Below are 20,058 nucleotides of genomic sequence, written 5' to 3'. Positions count from 1 at the left end.
ACATCTACCCAAACAAACAACACCTCTATCCATCAGTGGTATGCAAACGTGTACATTTAAGGCCTAAACAACTTGAGACCTGCAAAGGCAAAATTTTTGAGGTAAACTCCATTTCCTCCCTCATTTTAGAAACACAAAAGAAAACAGAAACAGCTCTATTAAATAAGCACTGTTTTCAATATTACAAATAATAAGAAATGTTTTTGAGCACTTGCTTACTGAAGGATCATGTGACACTGAATGGTTGCAGAAAATTCTGCTTTGCATCGCATGAATGAATTCTATTTTAAAATATTTTTAAATAAAACACTTTTTTTTAAACTTGCAATAATTTTTCACAGTTTTTACTATACAGTATTTTTATCAAATATATGTTGCCTTGGTTAGGATAGAAGACTTCCACTTTTGAACTATAGTGAACATATCCAAATCATTTTAAAAGTGCATGCCCAAAAACCATGCTATTTTTAAGGTACATGACCAAAAGCATGTTATTTCCAAAGCACACTATACCTAGCTACCTTTGAAAAATCAGACCCACTTTATGCTGCACAAATCATAGCAAGACATCAGCATCATCTGAACCCATTTCAGCATATTTAAAAAATGATAATAATATAAAAACAAAAACATATTCTGGGCTGAAACCAAGCACTGCTGATGTCCTGAAGTAGTCTGAGTCTAATAAATCTCAAGTGATGTACAGATGTGTATTAACACTTGTCTGACACCAGTCGTCCGTGCTGAAGAGCACGTTGGATTAATCATATCACTCGACAGGGATCCTGTCTCTTTGTACAGGACGTTCCCTCTGGCTTCGCCTGCCGACAAGACTTCAGACAGACACTCCTCCCAACGAGTTCAAAGCGAGGGGAAATCAGCCAGCATTCAGAGCTCAGCAGGGGGCTCAGTGGAGGTACATCACAGCCTGTTCTCCTGCTCAACATCTGTCAGCGTTGTGGAAAGGAATGGGCACATCTCACTTCTTCGGTCCCCATGTAGCTCTTTTGATGATGGGATCAGAATAAAAAGACCAAATATACTGTCTTCATCAAACATCAGGTTATTTCTAAAGATGATAAAGGTCAGCAAAAGGGATTCATATCGTAAGCGTAATGGGATCCTCAAGCATTACTACTTTTTGCAAAGGAAAGTGTTCTAATATTGTTCAGGTATAAATTCCTTATTATTTATTTAACATTTCAAATGTTTTGTTCTTGTAAAGTGTAACAAAACAAATGCTGACTGTTGTGTTTAAAAGATATTTCACCCAAAAATTTCCTTCAAAGACCTTCATTCATCTTCTGAACAAAAATGTAGATATTTTTGATGAAATGTGAGAGCTTTCTGACTCTCCATAGACAGCAACGCAACCACAACGTTCAAGGCCCAGAAAGGTAGTAAGGACATCTACAGGGCCGGCGCGTGCCTATAGGAGAACTAGGCAGCCGCCTAGGGCGGCAGCTCAGCCAGGACGGCAAGAGAGAGAGAAGGCGAGAGAGAGAGAGAGAGAGAGAGAGAGAGAGAGAGAGAGAAGGCGAGAGAGAGAGGAGAGAGAGAAGGGGAGAGAGAGAGAAGGCGAGAGAGAGCGAGAGAGAGAGAGATAATTATTAATTTATTTGTTTGTTTTACATAGGTTACAATTATGGCACTTCAACAGAATTTTTTTAGTAGCTATAAATAAAAAAAAAAAACATTTCGAATTTTACATTTCGAATAAAAATTCCCGCCCGGCAGCGCCCTATTAGTAGGTCTATATATGCATGCAAAATACTTTAATGTATATTCAAAAATGTCAAAATTAATAAAATTATCTGGTCATTAGTAATCGCCTCCGTGGAAGAGCGCTTTTCGCTGCTTAGAGACCATGGGCGCGTATTTGGATTTTTATATGACATCGCATTTCTCAAAGAAAAGAAGAATACAATAGTTCTTCGCGATTGCTTAGGACTGGAAAAGGCCCTGACTCATGGAGACTCGCGGGATGTTGATGGGCATGAATTGTTTGAAGAGCTGTCTGCTTTGGGCAGACGCCTGGTTGCTGGATCTAAACCACTGGATGCGTTTAAATTCGTCTGTGAAAAAGGGATGGAAAACAATTTTCCAAATGTTTTTGTAGCATTGAGAGTGCTTCTCACTCTCCCCGTCACTGTGAGACCTGGAGAACGCAGTTTCTCAAAGCTTAAACTGATAAAAATGATCTCCGAAGTACAAGTTAAACTCGTGGACGCAATCAAAGCACTTGCCGCTGAGAAAGCCCTACGCGCACGCTTCTGAAATGTAGGTGTGTGAATGTGTGTATCAGTCAAGAAAAAAATCGAAACCTCCAGTTTTGGGAGCTAAAGAGTTGTGTGCATATGTTTAGTTTTATTCTGTACACTATGTATTAGTCTATAAAACTGAAATTATACGCAGCTGTTGCATTGTGTCCCTTTTCACCTTTTTGCAGAATGAAAAAAAAAAACTCTGAAAACATGCTTGAACGTTTTTATTTTAGTGTAATTTCATGGTTAAAAAAAAGTTTTTTTACATGCATCTTAAGGATCCCTAATTGTGAATGTGAGGTGGGGGCGGCACAATTGTGCTCTGCCTAGAGCGGCATTTGAGCTTGCGCCGGCCCTGGACATCTACATCTACAATGGTGGTGGTATGTTGTACTGTTGTCTATACAGGGTCAGAAAGCTCTCGGATTTCATCAAAAATATCTAAATTAGTGTTTTGATGATGAACGAAGGTCTTATGGGTTTGGAACGACATGAGGGTGAGTAATTAATGACAGAATTTGCATTTTTGGGTGAATGGACCCTTTAAGTCTTTTTTATCTTAGCAACATGCTAACTTCAGACTCTATTGGAATGTCATTGTGACCATTAATCAAGTTGTAGCCCAAGTATAAGTATCTTCAAATAAAGTTTATATTTTAGTTAGAATGATACCTTAGTAAAAAAGTTAAATATGCAGACCTACTGAATAAAAACAAGCGGCACACAGGCAGCAGTCACAATTCAACTACTATTGGAAGTAGATAAGTCTAGTGTGTTCAAAACACTATCCACTCTCACCAATAATGTTTCTCTCCACCAGCTTTCCCAGACACCCTTTACCCCCATTCAAAGAACAGCGGTTAAGAAGTGTAGCAGAAATAATTGTTTTTGGATGTTTTGGAGGCTACAGCTGAGGTAAGGAGTGGAATGAGATCTTGATGTTTGCTCTGCCAATGATCGCACAACACTTGGGAAACAGGAAGAATGAAACTGGTTCGAGCATGTAGCAAAAAGTGAATGAAAAAATAAAGGTCTTGCACAACAAGGACTCAAAGAAGGCAAGTTCCTGATGGTAAACAACAGACATGTGTGCCAAAAGTGTTAATGCCTCCATTAACTGACACATGGTGCAAGACATACTACAGTATAACATAAGGACATGAGAACACACGAATATATTAACAAAACAAATCTTTAAATCTTCACAAATAGCAAACTATATGGAAAAAAATAAGAATACAATAAGTAAAATGCTTGTTGAATGAGTAAAACCAATCTGAGCCATTGACAGCCCTGAGAAACATCCTCCCAAACACACTAATTTGCTTTTTCATATGCAAAGAAGCAAAACACATGCTTAAACACATAAGATGGAGTCCTTGGAGAAACTCAATTCCTCTCGAGCAATTAACAAAGGGATGTTGATGAGATTAGCATGGCCCCTTGGCTGCCGGAAAGGGTTCTTCAATGGGCATTCAGACAAGGGAGCTCCAGGTCATTTCTAGAAGGCCATGAAAAAGCTGAGGTCACGTGAATGGAGGAATTGCCCAATTAACAGCAAGGTCATCGCAGACAGAACTGGTCTTTCACCAAAGGAACGCTCTGCAAAGCCAAGAAGGGCTCATTCCTAGGTGACATGACACCAGGGATGTGACACAGCAGCATGTGTAGAATTTCAAGAGATGAAGAATATGAAGAAATAATTCTTGGCAATTGGTTGTAGTAAAATGATGGGAATTTATTGATGAAATGACTTCACAAAGCAAACGAGAAGTACTGAATGTACACAAGGACTATGAGGAGAAATAAATGCAATAAATAGCAAGAATGCAATAAATTGCTGGTGGAAATTCAACTTTGCCATCACAGGAATGCATTGCATTTTAAAACACATTAAATTACAAAACATTTATGGTAGATTGTAATAATATATATATATATATATTAGGGGTGTAACGGTTCACAAAATTCACGGTTCGGTTCGATACGATACACTGATGTCACGGTTCGGTTCGGTTCGGTTCGGTTCGATACGTTTTAGATACAGCAAAATGTAAAAACATCTCAACTTTTCAGAATGCCGCAAGCGCACCGCGGGTCATGTGACAAGAACCAACCAATCAGCTTCATCCTTTCCCGGAACAACGTTGAGAGCTCAGCCAAGATGAAGGATCAGCTGATCATAGTTGTATATGGATTGCAATTTTGAAATAAATTTAGTAGCAGAGCTACTGCAAGCGATTTTTAGAGCTGCAAATCCATTTATCCTTCGCTGAAATTTCCGCGTCTCATGGAGAGAGCACGTCATTGTTGCTTAGCAAAGACAGACGCCTCATGAGCGCTTCTGCCCAAACGCTTTGGAAAGGAGGAGAAAGACGCGCTTAGCGTTTTCCATGCGTTTTTAGGCACGATATGTGAACGGCCCCTAAGGCGCTCACTCACTCAGCACGCGCTGAAGGCTCGTTGCAAAATGTCGAATGCCTTTAACAGACCAGAAATATAAGATCCTAAAATAACCAACAGGTCTGGTGTTTGGGTTGGATTCCCTGTAAGCTATAGTGTCTAAATGCTGCAGGGATAGTTTGGTTCATGTTTCTCTTTTTTTTCGTCTTTTCCCAGATAGTACTGACGCATATATCCCAGATATTCCCGCTGGTGTTTTTTTTTTTTTTTTTTTGTATTCCCGCTGGTGTACCCTGTCATGTTGCAGATGCGACATACCGTTGTTTTTTTATCCACCACTCTCTTGCCATCACCATTATAGCTTAACGGGAATCCAAAGTGCACCCAAACACCAGACCTGTTGGTTATTGGAGGATCTTCTCATTTCTAGTCTGTTAAACGCATTGGCTATTTTGCAACGAGCCTTCAGCGCGTACTGAGTGAGCGAGCGCCTGCTGAGTAGCCTAACATAAACATATAAGTTGGTGTTTTTTTCTTCTTCGGGAGTGTCAGGGGCGTTGCCTGTTACAGTTGTTTGGGTTATTGGGCTACCTTGTTGAACGCATATCATTATATTTCTCTCTCTCTTTTTTTTTTTTTCAAATATAATTAATTACTCCAACGAACCGTTCGGTATACATAATGCGTACCGCGTACCGAACCGAAAGCGTCGTACCGAACGGTTCAATACGAATACGCGTATCGTTACACCCCTAATATATATATATATATATATATATATATTTTTTTTTTACTACATTTCTTTCAATACATGCATAGAGTCATTAGCTTGGCAATATACTAACACCAGAGTCTGCTGTAAACTGTGAAGAGTGACCCATTCATTCAATATCGCTTGGAAGGTACATGAGAAGGCGTTGAGGGGAATTTTTTCACTCAAGTGAGAAGTGTTTTACAAGACTTTAGTTTCTGTTCAGACATGATGTTGGGAAGACATCAGTCAAGCTAGTCAGACTGGAGAGGAAATGAAACTTGCCTTGCCTGCTTTCTCTTACTGTCACACACTTATGAAGAACAGGCAAACACACGAGAACAGACGGACTCACTTCCTCTAGTCAACTAACCCTGAGCTCCTCACAAATGGGCCGGGAGTTATCATGAGACAGGATACTGCAGAACAGACAACATTATGACACTTGTATGTGGAAGTCCAGTGTCAGTAAATGTATTGATTTCTGTAGTTGACGGTAAATTTGTAAGACTAAATTACATAAATAAAAATAAATGTCGAATAAAACCAGCTGAGCTGAATGTACAATATAAGATAAAATATATATAAAACCTTCATACATTCAAAAAAGCACCTCCTGCATACTCTTTATACATCATTTTAAAGAAATATTGAAAAATCTTGCTGTAGAAAAGGTACATCGCCATCTTGCTCCGACCAATCAGGTTGGAGCTACACTTTGCTGGAAGGTGGGCCTGTTTGTGCAGGATTTGATAACCCTGGACTAAAATGGTAGACTATGAAATTCAAGACATTAGGAAGTGGTGAAACACCATATGACAACATTTTAAAAACTTTGAAATGACGAAACCAGCATTGACCATAACCACTAGGGGGGAAAAGTTGAGAACTGGTTTGTAGTGTAATCTTGGATCAGCAGAGTGGACCATTAAGCATATGACACATCACGGCTCCTCTGTGGCACCAGTGTAACCACCACCCTTCTTATTTGTCATGTGTCCAGACGTTGTGGTGAGTGTCAGTTGCTTCTTTGTATCAACTCAATCCATTGTAGAAAATCAGGCACGCTAGAAATTTGGTCAGTACCCTTGTGTGTTAGCATTGTAGACTTCGTGTTTCTTAACCATGCTGTCCATTCATTGTCTGGCAACTCGTCATCGGGCCTCCTGCTGGCTTCCTGAAGAAGTGACGCACACTGTCATACCACACATAGAGGAGCCTTTGAACCCTTAAATGGTAGAATGGAAGGCATTGAGCTGAACTTTACCCTGTAAGAACATAAACAGTATATTATCAGGGGTCTCCATAGATGCCCCTCAGTTTGTAGGTCGGGCCTCACCGACAGCTACGTTCTTCTTGAAGAGAGGGACTGGAAAATACCTTGCATTCCTTTATGGCATCACTGTACCAGATGTTGCCTTTTGCCTGTTAAACATACAGATGTCAGAGCTGGATTCCAAGGGCTGAAGGGACCCACGGAGGGCAGGGTATTTAGACTGATTAGTATTTAGACTGGATAAGATTGTGATTGTATAATGCGGGCCTAAGGGGGCGGTCACACTGCACTTTTCATTCCGTTGACTTCCATTCATACGCACGCAAATGTGTCAGACCGGAAATGCAAGAAGAAAAAAAAATCGCATTTTGCTCTGTTCCAAAGTTCAATTTGGTGAACTCTGACCTGCGAATAGGCATCACGTGAAGACGTGCGACCAGTAGAAGATCGATACGTCACTTTGTGACTTCTCAGTACAGAAATTCAAAAATGAAGGAAGCGGAAATTTTAGCCATAGCACAGCGTCCTATTTTATATAATACATCTTTAAAGGATTATAAAAATAAAATAAAAAAGGAAGCTGCATGGTTCGCAGTGTCAGTGGAAACAGGAACAGATAACACATTTTATTATTTTTTTATTGCTTAGTGTGTATATATTTATATAGAGAGAAAGAGACAGAGAGTACAATACAATAAGATGCTTTCGACGCTGACGAAAAAAACACAGTACAAGCACATCAGAAGCCATGTTGTGACTGAGGGGAAACCTTGGTGCCTGATGTTATATCCTGCTCCCGCCCATATTCCCAGCGGTATCCGAAAAAAATTAGCACATTGAAAGTCTAGTATAAGCGGAAAAGAAAGAAATATGAGGAAATAAACAGAAAAGCACAAGAAATCATGTTAAAATGAAGAAACGAGTTCTCGGAGAGGAAATGCAAGCAAAAGAGAGCCAAAAATACATGATGGAGAAGTTTCTTAATGCTTAAACTTAGAAAAATCATAAGGCAGTATCCTAAAATATGACATTTTCTTCTTCTTCACGCGTTTGTTTCCATCCATCCATCCATTATTATGAATTTTTTTATACATTTGTTTCATTTAAATGTAGATAAGTTCAAATACATTTTTCTTCTTCTTATTGATTTAAATTATTGATATTGATCATAATTAATTATTACTGTTTGCTTATTATTTCAATATTTCTATATTTTTTAGGAACATTTGTTAACATAAAATTAGTTTTTTTATTTAGATAATTGTTCAAATCAACATAAATATAATCTCTCTATTATTATTATTATTATTATTGATTAATATTAATACATTTTATTTTTTACTTCATTTTACTTCATGAACTCATTTTTCAATTTTTGACAAATTTGTTTAAAATGTTCAACTAAAAATAATATTATTTAAGCTTATTATTACAATAAATACAGTAATTTCTTAATCATTGTTCTATAAAATGTCTACATTATGACATATATTGCTGTTGACCAAAAATGAATATTGTGGTATACATCCATCACTTACACTAGATCACAGGTCTCCATTTGAAAGTGCTATCTATTGATTATTTCTAGAAGCTGTCAGAGAGCCAGCCGTATGTTGACTTTCCCCAGACCCAGCCTCTAGCACTCAAACCATTATATTAGGAACCGAAAAAAGGCAAGTGCAAATACAAAGAGCAAAATAACGTGAAAAGACAGAGAGTGAAAGAGGGAAGGAGTAAAGAGAAGCACATGACAAGGTGGAAAATGAAAGAAACAATGAAATAAAGGAAAAGTTCAAGCACTGGATATCCCCTTTGTCAAAACAGTGCCTGGGGCACAACTGCCAGAAAGAAACCTGTCAAGGTGCGCATAATAGACCCTGGAAAACAACTCCAATCCAGTCCGACCTATTTACACAGCAAGAATAAAAGGATGACAATGTGTCACTGCAAATACAGGCCGTTGGGAGTTACAAAAGCACCTTGATAAATGTTAACGCAAGCAAAATTTTTGCTTGATAGAGATTGAAAAGACATTATTGTTACCGTCATAAAGGTTTCCATCAAATACTGCTTCAGTTATCAAGACTTACAGACTGTGTCATAATTCACACATAAGCCAGGGCAAGGAAGTACACTTTAAACTTTAACTTTTAGTTGGTATTTAAGCTTTTCTTTGTTATTCTTTTAGGATGAGGTTACCACATCCTCACAAGATCAACCTGAATCCAACAGGATCCAAGCATCAGACCACAGAGATCCGTTTAGACAGTATATAACACTGATTAATAGGCTCTTCGACAGCGTATCCTGTTATAATGACTGCTATGAGACTGCATCATTCTCAAAGCTCGCTAGTAAGTATCAGGAAAACCTGCATTCATTTAATGCCAGGGCTTCAGCATAATTGCCACTTGCCTTTCAACGCAACTAAGCTTTAAAAAGCCTGTTCAAAGTCTAGCCCTATGTATAAAAATGACATTAGACCATTCAAAAGCTTGTTTTTGTTTCATGCTAAACAATAAAATGAGCATTATTAGCTTATGCAGTCAATCAGACAGGATGATATAAACATTTATAGCTTGAGTAAGAACATAAATGCTCCACTTTACTTGCTTTTCTTAACGTTACACCAGCTGTTTCTTCATAATACGGCATAATAACTCTACAGAATCAGGATCAAATATGGGTCACTTTTTTTACTTTATTCCACGATCAAAATCCCTGCTGCTATCTCATCAGAGATATGAGACGAGCCTTTTATATAACAGCAGGTCTTGTGTAAGCCTGAAAAGACTGTAAAACTGTATTTACATCGTAAAAAGCTGATTCATCATCATTCTGACAAATAAGGAGACTCTGTTTAAGCCTGCACGCTAAAATATGATAGTTATGAGTTCTTACCAAAGATTTTAATGAAATTATCTTGAAGAGACTTGGTGAGAGTTTACTCAACCGTCTCAACATTCACTGCAAAACAGCACTAATGTAATCAGAAGAGTGTGTGAGAAGAGAAAAAATAAACTTATTGATTTCAAACGGTGCCCAGGTAATGGCACGGTTCACAGGACTATGATGCATCAGCTGGAAACACGGCCAAATGTTCTCTTACTTGAATTGAGGGTCCTTTGTGTAGCGAGTCTTGGCCAGGAACCTCTCGGCAAGTTTCTCTAGGTTGCGGGAGTAGTCCATCTCGATCTCCGCCTTCTTGCGGAAGAAGTCCTGCAGGTCTTGTAGGAGCTGCACGCGGAGCTCGCATTGCTGGTCCAAACACTTAAGCTGCTCCACCAACTGGGCTCGGATCTCTGCCAATCAGAGGAGCAGAAGAAGCAGAGTTATTATAGAACGTCCCACTCTGGTTCTGCATTCTAAAGGTGTTCAGAACCACCTGGAAAATGTGGAGAATTACTGAAAAACGCACACTAAATCTATAGACTAACATTTAAAAGTTTGGGGTTGGTATGAGTTTTTAAGTGTTTTTGAAGTCTCTAATGGCAGCATGTAACATATAATAAATACAGTAATTACTGTTATTTATTACAATCACTTATTACTTTTCCACTGTAATATATTTTTAAACGTAATTTATTTCTGTGATGGCAAAATAGAATTTTCAGCAGTCATTACTCCAGTCTTCAGTATCACATGATCCTTCAGTAATCATTATAATTACCAATGTTAATTTTTATTTTTATTTATTTATTTTTTTGTGGTAGCCATGATATTTTTTTTGCAGTATTCTTTGATGAAAAATTTATCCACATTTTACAATTTAGTATATGCGGCTCAAGTCTAGTTCTTCAAAACAAAGTCAAAAATAGCTAGTGAAAAGATATTTCAACCTTCTATGCACAAAACAATGTTTCAAAGAACAGGTTTTATGATTATCATTAAGTCAAGTGGTGCTTAACATTATTCAATAGACAGACGAACAATGCATATCAGGAGATCTTTTTGCAGAGGTCCATCAAACACACACACACACACACATCTTCAAAAAGTTTATCCATTGTTATCACTTTTTATTTCCATTGTATCTCTCTCCGTCTCTCTGTCTCCCCGTCCAACATTCGCCGAGCACTCAAGCACGGCTCCAAATTAGTTTACTCTGCACAATCCCGACAGCCTACTGAAATATTGAATCATGATGTTTACGTGCGCTCTTGGGAAGCCTGGAACTATGGATGGACCTACAGTACATGTCCTGCATACTTAAAAAAATAAAATAAAAAAATAAAAACACATGAAACAATACAGCAGAGCCATCTAACTGAGCAGTTGTAGAGCAGTTTGATTATTCAAAGCAATGCAAAGTCCTTCATCCAAACATTAAAAACCACAAACTAGCACCTATTTCATCGTTTATAGCTGCAGGATCACATTTCATTTGATGTATTGATGGCAAGTCTTGATTTAGCTGTCAAACCAGTGTCACGAGTGATGAGAAAACAACCTGAGAATGTCCAAGAATCAACAGTACCTTTGCATTTCCTGCTGTGAAGAAATCTTATGACTTTTGCCTCCATATGCTCTAACTGTTCCAGCCCGGAGAAGAGAGGAGAACAGTGTGACAGTCCCAGGGCTATGATACCCAGCTGCCCCGACTCTATTGTGCTTTTGCGCTGAGAGCACACTTTCACTCTGACATCACACAGAAGTGGGATTTCCACAGCCTCTGTGTCTTGGTCAAGTCAAACACAACAAACTTCACTCCAGTACATCCCAGCACTATAGGACTCTGCCTGTCCCACTTCATATGACTCATTGTGATGATTTTTACATGACTATGTCATAAGGCAGCCCTCGTGTGGGATAATAACAACCCAGGCCTTCTTTCTGGCATGCCAACATGTGTCGATACCACTGATACATGTAATTTTCTGCTGTCCGTATGATCATGTGATCATAGGAAATGAGTCAGTGCCACATCGTAATGCCGAAGTTTTCAAAGAGAGCCCTGTAATTTTAGCAAAAAGCAAAGCGTCTACAAATACGCACAGATAGAGCATGGTCAGTAAGCCTACATGGGCCTAATAATACAGAGATAAATACAGACAAAAAGGAAACAGACGAATGCATATGCAGATTTGTGTATGGGCATCTCCAAAAAATTTCTATGTGCCTAGTGGGTGGGTAAAAAAATAAAAACAAATAAATAACGCGCATTTTTGTAATTTTTACAAATTTCAATCACAGTGGTAGAGTGTTTCTGATGTTCTTGTGGCTGAATATGTGTTCATCCATGTCTTATACAAACCAAACCCAACAGAGCAGTGTGGGCTAGAGAAAGAAACCTTGGCATAGATTTAATGGGAGCATATTAAGCAAGACTCTGCTAGTAAAGTTTAAGTAAAACTTAAATACTAGAGTATAACCTGAACAGTTTGTGCTAAATGCATTACAAGCTAGAACAAGCATCACAACTGATGAACTCAGAATCAGCTGAAATATAAATGAAATTCACTGCTTTTCAAGTAGAGATTTGAGAAGAGCAGTAAACGCCATCGCTGTCACCAAGAGCAGGAAGATTATAATCCAACCACATTCACAAGGAAACTCAAGTCAGATGTTCTGCATTTGTCTCAAGGGCTCATAAAACGTTTCCCAAGTCTGAGAAACACTGTGCTACCAATTCTCTGGCCATCCTGCTGTTCTACATCTATGGGAAGATCTTTTAAAATAGCTTGAGTGGAAAAAACATACAAATAGGGGGGGCTTAAAAAAATCTCTTTAGCTCCATATCCACCTCCGAAGGCAGACTGGACACTTTTTGAACACTATGAATAATTAATTAATAAAAAAAGCTTTTCACGTTTAGCATGCCTCACATTCACTCAGCCCATAGGCCAGAAATATACTTGGAAGTCACAATAATATTTTATGTAGCAAACCTCAGTATACTCAATATGGCAAATGTCTGTGCCATTAAAATGGACAATAAATATGTACATAATTTACTTATTTATTTTTTCTTTATTTTAGAATTTATAGAATTATAGAATTATAGAATTAAACGACAAATATATTACTTTAAATATAATACTTTTATAAAAGTATAATAATACATTCTGATTAATACAATAAATACTGTACTACACACATAACTTATTAACTTAAATTATACTTGTATTACATAACAGGGTAAGTACATTCTACACAAAAGGGGAAGCAGAGGTTTTACTTCTGCAGGTGCAACAAAAAGCAACTCTTGCATCACATTAATTTGAACTACTTCAGGTTTTTTTTTTTTTTTTTTTTTTTTTTTTTTTGATGAAAGAGCACTTCTTTTTTTTCTGTATCAACAAACAAGGAAAATTAACTTTGATTCAAATGGCCTGTTTGATTGGGTATCATTAGTTGAGCATGAACATAAAGCCACACAAAATATGAAACAATCTCAGAGTAATCAGACAGCAGTGACCCCTGCCTCCTTGAGTGTGCATTTGCTGAACAAGCATTAAATAATGATCTAATTTCATGCCTACATTGCAGTCTTTGTGACACACACTGTAAGAAATGATTCTGTGGTCATGTAGATTTGAATGAATGTTTTTGATTAAAATGTATTCAATATAATTGTGTTTTTGATTTTGAGGCAAATATTTAATTAAATTTCAAATAAAAATGGTTGGAATAAAATCTACCCATTGTAGTTAAATAAAATTTAAGCATTATATTTATCTAATCCCAAATGGAGAGAATATTGAGTTAATTCAAATTAATGTAATCGGGCTAATTTTAATTGAAAAGCACTTCCTGTCGAAGTGAGCCTTTTTATTTAAAAAATGCAGCAGGCCTACAAGGCATTTGAAGAGAGTAGGCTACAGACAGTGAATGTTCGTTTTCTTCCACATTGCTCATCTTGCAAAATTTGACTGGTTGACTTAGGTAAGAAAACTTATTTTGTTATCACTGGGCTACTAAGAAAAACGCATGTAGTAGTATATTACAATATAAAATGAGTTATCACAGAAAAAGAGACTCAGCAGCAACACAAAGTTGGCTTCTGTTGGAAGGCTATGTGATGTTGTTGCGCTATAATATTGACACAGCATCATACATTTTGGAAGAATTCTTATGTATCGAAGTCAAACGTTTATTTTGAAGGATGTGGGTTACCTTTTTCTCTATCATGGTTCCTAGGTCTTTTGTGTGTTAATATCATATCCTAAGTATGTTTTGTATGAAATTGCGTAAATAAGTACATCGCGTTTAATTTTAAGGTTCCATAAAGCGCAATATTTGGGGTTTTCGCTGGATGAAGATCTTATATTTCAGACGGCACTTGACGCAGTTCCGTTGGCTTTACTTCTCGTGTGTGGAGCTCGTCTTCCAGAGGCAGGTAACTTAACTTCTCTCTTTGTTTCACTGTTTTGTAAGTTAACTTAGCTAAATCCACGTGAAGTCAGTCTATTAACAGTGTTATGTTTAAGAGCCACAATTTTATTTATTTTCATGCATAAATCTGTTAATTTTAATGTGGTAATCTTACATTGGCACAAACTCTATAATTTTACAGCTAAACCGTACACTAAAAATTGAAAAAAAATATTCATACTTTGATTAATAATTAGTCTAACACGTTTTTTTTCTCCCACAAAGTTTCAATAATGTCATTAAAATCTTTAAAATTACATTAACTCTTCCTCATTTACAATTCCAGAATGATTAAATTGGCAAATATTGTGGAGGAGGACTTCAGTACTCTGACAGTGGCAAAAAGTATTGAATGTTAGACAGTTTATATGAAAGAGGTTTAAAAGGCTAAGAACTGATGTGATATCTTTGTCGCCTTTGTGTTTCAGATCAATGCAGAATTTCAAAGAACAACTACTGTACTTCTGGTACCGAAATTTATGTCTGTGTTTGACTGTCACACTCCCAAGCTACTGACGCCATTTTGTGCCAAAGATGGAGCACTTGGAAGAAAATTGGAGATCATAATGGAAATGCTGCAGGTACAGTAGTTTTCTAAATTAGAAGTAGCTTTGTTCCATAAGATTTCCAAATTATATCAATAAGGACATCAAACTGAATGATAGACAATTGTCCTCCAGAGATGCTGTACTATTTTAGAAAAGGAAAAACTAATAATAGCTCATGCCTTTAAGATGCTGTTTTTTGCCTTACAAATTGATCAGAGAAAAGGTTATTTTATATATATAGCCCATTTTACAAACATTTTGTCTCAAAGGGCTTTGCATAGCATCATGACAACAGCCTCTGCCCTTAGACCCTCACACTGACCGAGGAAAAACTCCCAAGAAAACCCTTTTTTACAGGGTTAACCCTTTTTAATACCTTCAATTGCTCACTGTGAATCCTTCGGATAATTCCCTGTTGTATTCACACATGGGGTAATTCAGAAATGACACAGACTTTGTACTATAGAGCTGACCGGGTTAAATCCATTTAATATCAGATTCGAACATTCTCCTTCAGGTGATGTCTTTGTAATTTCAGGCTTGCAGTGCATGTGTGGAAGGGGCTAATGGATTATCATGAAATCATAAACAGTATTTTCTACTTTAAAGCATTATGAAGCTCTGCCTTTTGGTCTGACGAAGCTTTATACATTAAGTAAAGCAGACATGTAAAGTATGATCAGAATTGATAGGTGTCATGTGTTTACTTTTCTAAATTACAGAAACATCCAGTTTTTTGTTTTTTTTGTTTTTAGTGATTGACTTCCTCCCCAGCACTCTTTGATTGAGAGGACCAGAGAGATTGTTCCTCGGTATCTTACAAAAAATACCTTGGAGAACAAGGGGGACATCTTATCAAAGAATTCAACGTAGGTGAACTTAATATAAATTTAACTTAATTCCTCAATTTGTTGATTAATCTAGAAATGTGACCTTTATATGTAAATTAAATTAATGATTTTTTTTTTTCAGAATTTCTTTGATTTGAATTTTTTTTGGTAATGCATCGTGTGGGTCTTAAGGTCTAAAATTTGACTTATTGTAACCTACATGAACACTGTACAAAAACATCAAAATAGAGAAGAAAACACAACAAATAACAATTTGACACCAAGGCCTGCAAGAAAATAATATCTACTAAAATAGATTCATAAGCTATGAAAACAATAATGAATGTATTTTCTAGTAATTTGATATGCTTGCAAAATATTTCTGACAGTTTTATACTAAGACAATGACAATTTCATGTTGCAGGACACTGAGAACTTGGAGGAACTTGAACAGCTCATAATGGCCATTAATGTGACCCCAAAGCGTGGAGCTTCTACAAGCAACTGCCCAAAGAACATTGGGATCCTCATTAAGGGCGTGGAAGTCATCACAGGACTTGGAGATATTGCAAGGGCTTGCATTGTCCTCTTTGGCTTGACCTACGCGCTGAATCTTGATTATCCCAGACTACTGAAGTACACCTTTGAGGTGTTCCAATTTTTTTTCTTGGAACTGGATGATTCAAAGCTTTCTAACAAAGTCCAGTCCCTCAAGAACAAACTTCAGGCTTGAAATGGGACTGTATTGCAGTGCAGACTTTTGTGCTACACAATGTTCATCTTCTACAGAGCTTGGGAATTGCACATTTGAAAGTGCTATGTTTGTAAGTTGGCACTGTTTTGTCCAAAAAATGTCGTACATTTCAATTGTTGTAAATTCAAAGTACAAATGTATTTTACTCAGTACAATTTGCACTTTTATTATTTATGTTTTGGCACATGCCATTATGGAGTATTTTTCTTTAAGATCTTTACTGCTCCTTTTTTTTTTAAGTTGAAGTCAGCATTTTGTCCTTTTCAAAGTTCTGAAAAAGTTTGAAATGCTTGAGCAAACTTCTGGCTTGAAAAAAGAGACAGTAGTAGTTGCAGTGTACATGATTTGCTACACAATGTTTAGCTTCTACAGAGCTTGGGAATTACACATCTGAAAGTGTTATGTTTGTAAGTTAGCACTGATTTGGACTCTTATCCCACGAATGTCAGTGATATTTCTAGTTCAAAGTACGAAATGTTTATTACTCTGTACAAATTACACTTTTCTGCTTTTTTTTGGTACATGCACCTCTGGAGGATTTTCCTTTAAGATCATTATTGACCCAATTTAGTGTGATGTGAGATGAGAAAGCATGGAAACAGGTTTATAGACACATCACCATTCTGTATGTAATTTATTTTTGTTTTTACAAAATAGTTTAAAGTCAGCATTCTGTCCTTTTCAAACTTCTGGCTTGAAATGAGACTGTGGTTGCAGTGTACAATGATTTGCTACAATGTGTCTAAAGCACAAAAGTGAATTGTTAATAAAATTCTTATTTGAGTATTTAACTTCTGTACTTTCTGGGCCATATTATTCATAAGAAAGAAATATTTCGATTTAATTAATTGCATTGATTAAATTCAAATCAATGTGCAGATTGATGTAGATGATGATTACTCAATTATGATATGTAAAATCTAATTAATATTTATTAGTACTATTTACACATTAGGGAGTTTATCTTTTTCAAAACAACTCAATATTTTTATTTGGGTTATACTTAATTCTGTGCTGTTTTCTATTCAAATCTACTCATATTAAATGAATAACTATTAAGGGTCTCATTTAATTAATATTTACTTAATACTAAACCTTGTGAAATTTAATTAATAATATTGCTTGTAATCTGTTGCCTCATTTTTATTGAGTAGATATGGTGTATTTTTTCTTACAGTGCACAACTGACGGTGAGCAAGCTGCAAAGCGCTGGCTGGGACCTTCATTATAGGACAGAACCAAACACAGTGTTGAGTAATACCTGCAGGTCCCCAAACAGCAATCATCACAGCTACCTGCTGAGATATCTGCTCAGTCAGGGTGTTACACAGCCATGCATTATTGATTCTACTGCCTCGAACTAAAAGGAAAGGCGGAAGTGAACAAAACAGATTGACCAGCAAGCTGGCATCTGACAAAGGACTGAAAGACAATCTCATGACATATGGATCAATGGCAAAAAATAAGAAAGAAAAAAAAGTATATATATATGTCAAGCTACAGATACATGTATTATGAAAAACACTACACAAATAATAAAAAATTTATGCTCTAAAGACTACAATGTAACTATGTTTTCAGGGGTGTGTAATCTGATGGTGCTGTCTCTTCAAGGCCAAATCAATTGTCCTCCCCTCTTCATCCCAGCTGTCACTTTGCTCATTTCCCTGAGAGCATCTCAGCCGGCTCCCCTAAAAACCCCACCCCAAATCTGTCATATCTCATTGCAAGCCCTGGCTAAGGGCTCTAAACCCCAGGCTTGTCGCCAGAGCTTTAAAAGCAAGGAGATAGAAATCACTAGGCGGTAGACGACAAGACTTTGGTGCTGTCCACCAAAACAAGCCATGTTCAAAGTGTGTGAACAATGGGGTGACATGGTGACTAAACAGGCGAGAGTAGTGTTCATAGTGTCACTTTGAAACAAACCTAACAGAGATAACATGAGGGGTTAATATGTTGTGTAGGAAAAAACAAACCCACACAAACAGCCCAGGAAGCCTGTTATTTTGACATTAGTCCTCCTCACACGGTTGGTACATAGATGTCTAAGGTATTCACCAGCAAGCAAACGCTCTGACACATTCAAAATGTTGTAAATTAAAGCATCTAAATATACCCCTCTCCTGTGCTCTGCCAGACAATCAATCACAACAAACATCTCAACCAGTTCAAATCTGTCAGGGAAGATCTGAAAGCATATTTAATTGAGAGGTTAAGACAGCGGGGGTTTACAAACTAACGTTTCTTAATCATTTGCCCAGAAATTATTCTAAGAATCTAAATAATTCTAATTATAACAGTTTTAAGTGTCTAGACACCTAAAATATAGCGGCTTAAAGTATTTAAATGATTTGATAAAAACGTATAACCAGTAGCATTTTGACAACAAACCATAATAGCCCATTGATGGGGTGTAAGAAGAAAGCAGGAAGATTCACACATTGGTGCGTTTGTGAAAAAGAGCATTGTGCAGCTCTGAGCTGTGCTATTGTTTTCGGAACTTTTATGGGATACAGTCCCAAAAAAAAAGGCAAATTTGAAAGGGACCAGTTGTTTCCAGGAGGTGGGCCTGTTGGCGTAAACTACTTGCGTCACCAAAGGCAGCTTGAAGGAAACCGTCAATTCATCAGAGCAAACAGGAAGCAAAAGGGAGCTGACAGGAAGTTAGTTTGTGCAGCTGGCTCCAGAGGGAGAGAGCTCCACAATGCAAGAGGAATTTGTCTAAGACTCTTGGGAATGAGAAGAACAGCTGGCGGGGATGAGGCCCTGCACCTGAGCACTTGAGCACCTGAACTTCAGTTTGAGGCCAAATGAGAGACCAAATTACAGTGAACATTAAAGAATAGCAATTTTTTTTTTCCAGCTGTGGTATGTAGCCTTGGGTCCCCATTTTGGTGCATCCATAATTTTATAACATATCAGCAGTATTATTGACACTAATAGCTACAGACATGCCAAACCTAATCCTGAGACACAGCCTTCATTGAAGAAAGAAGGAAACCAAAATGTGGGTAAGAAATACAGTTTCAAGAGATGGAGAAAACGTCATCACACATCAAACAAAATTCTCCTCACTGCATGCTGAATTTTCCCACCCTTTAAGACCCAATGACATAAAAATGTGAGTTTTTATCTTTTACTCCATATCTTGCTAGTGCCATGGGAAAACATTTTAGTTTTAGTTGTGAAACTGAGTTTGCAGTCTCTTGGTGTAATAAAAAGAATGTGTACTGTGAAATAATGGGAAATTTTAATGATATGTCCTAACAGGTTGCACGCAAAAACAAACTGTATGCAAAATGACATTTGAAGGCTGAATCAAGACCAAATGACTCTTATGAACCAGTTCACTTTAGTTAATCAAAAAAAAACATTAGGTGCGACCATGGGGCCCAATTCCAAAAATAAACAAACAAACAAACAAAAAAAAAAAACTCTTCCGAGTTGGTTCTTTCAATGAATATTTCAAAAAGATGACAAGCTGATGATAAATAGCTCAAATGTTTTTGAAATAATCTAAAACTCAGTACAGTTACATTTTGCATTGCTCTAGGAATGTTTGCAAAACCATCCAGCCATTCAATAGGAATCTATGTGATAAGGAATTTAGTACGAGAGTGAAAGATTTCCCAATGTAGATTTTGCACCGTGTTCAAGCTTTTAACATGGATTCATACCTGGTTGCACTGTATATTTTTGAATCACTAAAAGGAACTGGTTCATAAGAGTCATTGGTTCTTGATTCAGTCTACAAAGGTCATTTTGTAAACATTTTGTTTTTACATACAGTCTATGCTTCAAGAGGAGCTACACTATTGAGAGTACACAATGGACCCTTTTATCTGTAAAACTGAACTG

General features: G+C 37.0%; 1 protein-coding gene and 1 long non-coding RNA gene across 9 annotated transcripts in view; one reads left to right on the top strand and one right to left on the bottom strand.

Annotated features, from left to right (window-relative positions):
• Positions 1-20,058, bottom strand: part of LOC127967832 (SLIT-ROBO Rho GTPase-activating protein 2) — a 101,382-nt gene that overhangs the window by 36,826 nt on the left and 44,498 nt on the right. For 6 of the 7 annotated variants that reach the window (XM_052568556.1, XM_052568560.1, XM_052568555.1 and 3 more), the window contains exon 3: positions 9,804-9,996. In XM_052568556.1, coding sequence (XP_052424516.1) covers positions 9,804-9,996 — 193 coding nt within the window. Of the gene's footprint in view, positions 1-9,803; positions 9,997-11,171; positions 11,436-20,058 lie in introns of those variants that run through there. The other variant, XM_052568558.1, reaches the window with a different exon arrangement.
• Positions 13,224-16,986, top strand: LOC127967834 (uncharacterized). Of its 2 annotated transcripts, XR_008155838.1 has the most exons (4): positions 13,224-14,033; positions 14,497-14,649; positions 15,372-15,485; positions 15,871-16,986. It is a non-coding gene; the product is annotated as an uncharacterized LOC127967834 (long non-coding RNA). The 2 variants fall into 2 exon arrangements; XR_008155837.1 differs by having other exon boundaries at positions 13,224-14,649.

This window comes from Carassius gibelio, chromosome B11, assembly GCF_023724105.1.
Source record: "Carassius gibelio isolate Cgi1373 ecotype wild population from Czech Republic chromosome B11, carGib1.2-hapl.c, whole genome shotgun sequence".
Lineage (NCBI taxonomy): Eukaryota > Metazoa > Chordata > Actinopteri > Cypriniformes > Cyprinidae > Carassius > Carassius gibelio.
The sequence above is the reverse complement of the archived record's forward strand: the minus strand, read 5'-3'. Positions and strand labels throughout refer to the sequence as shown.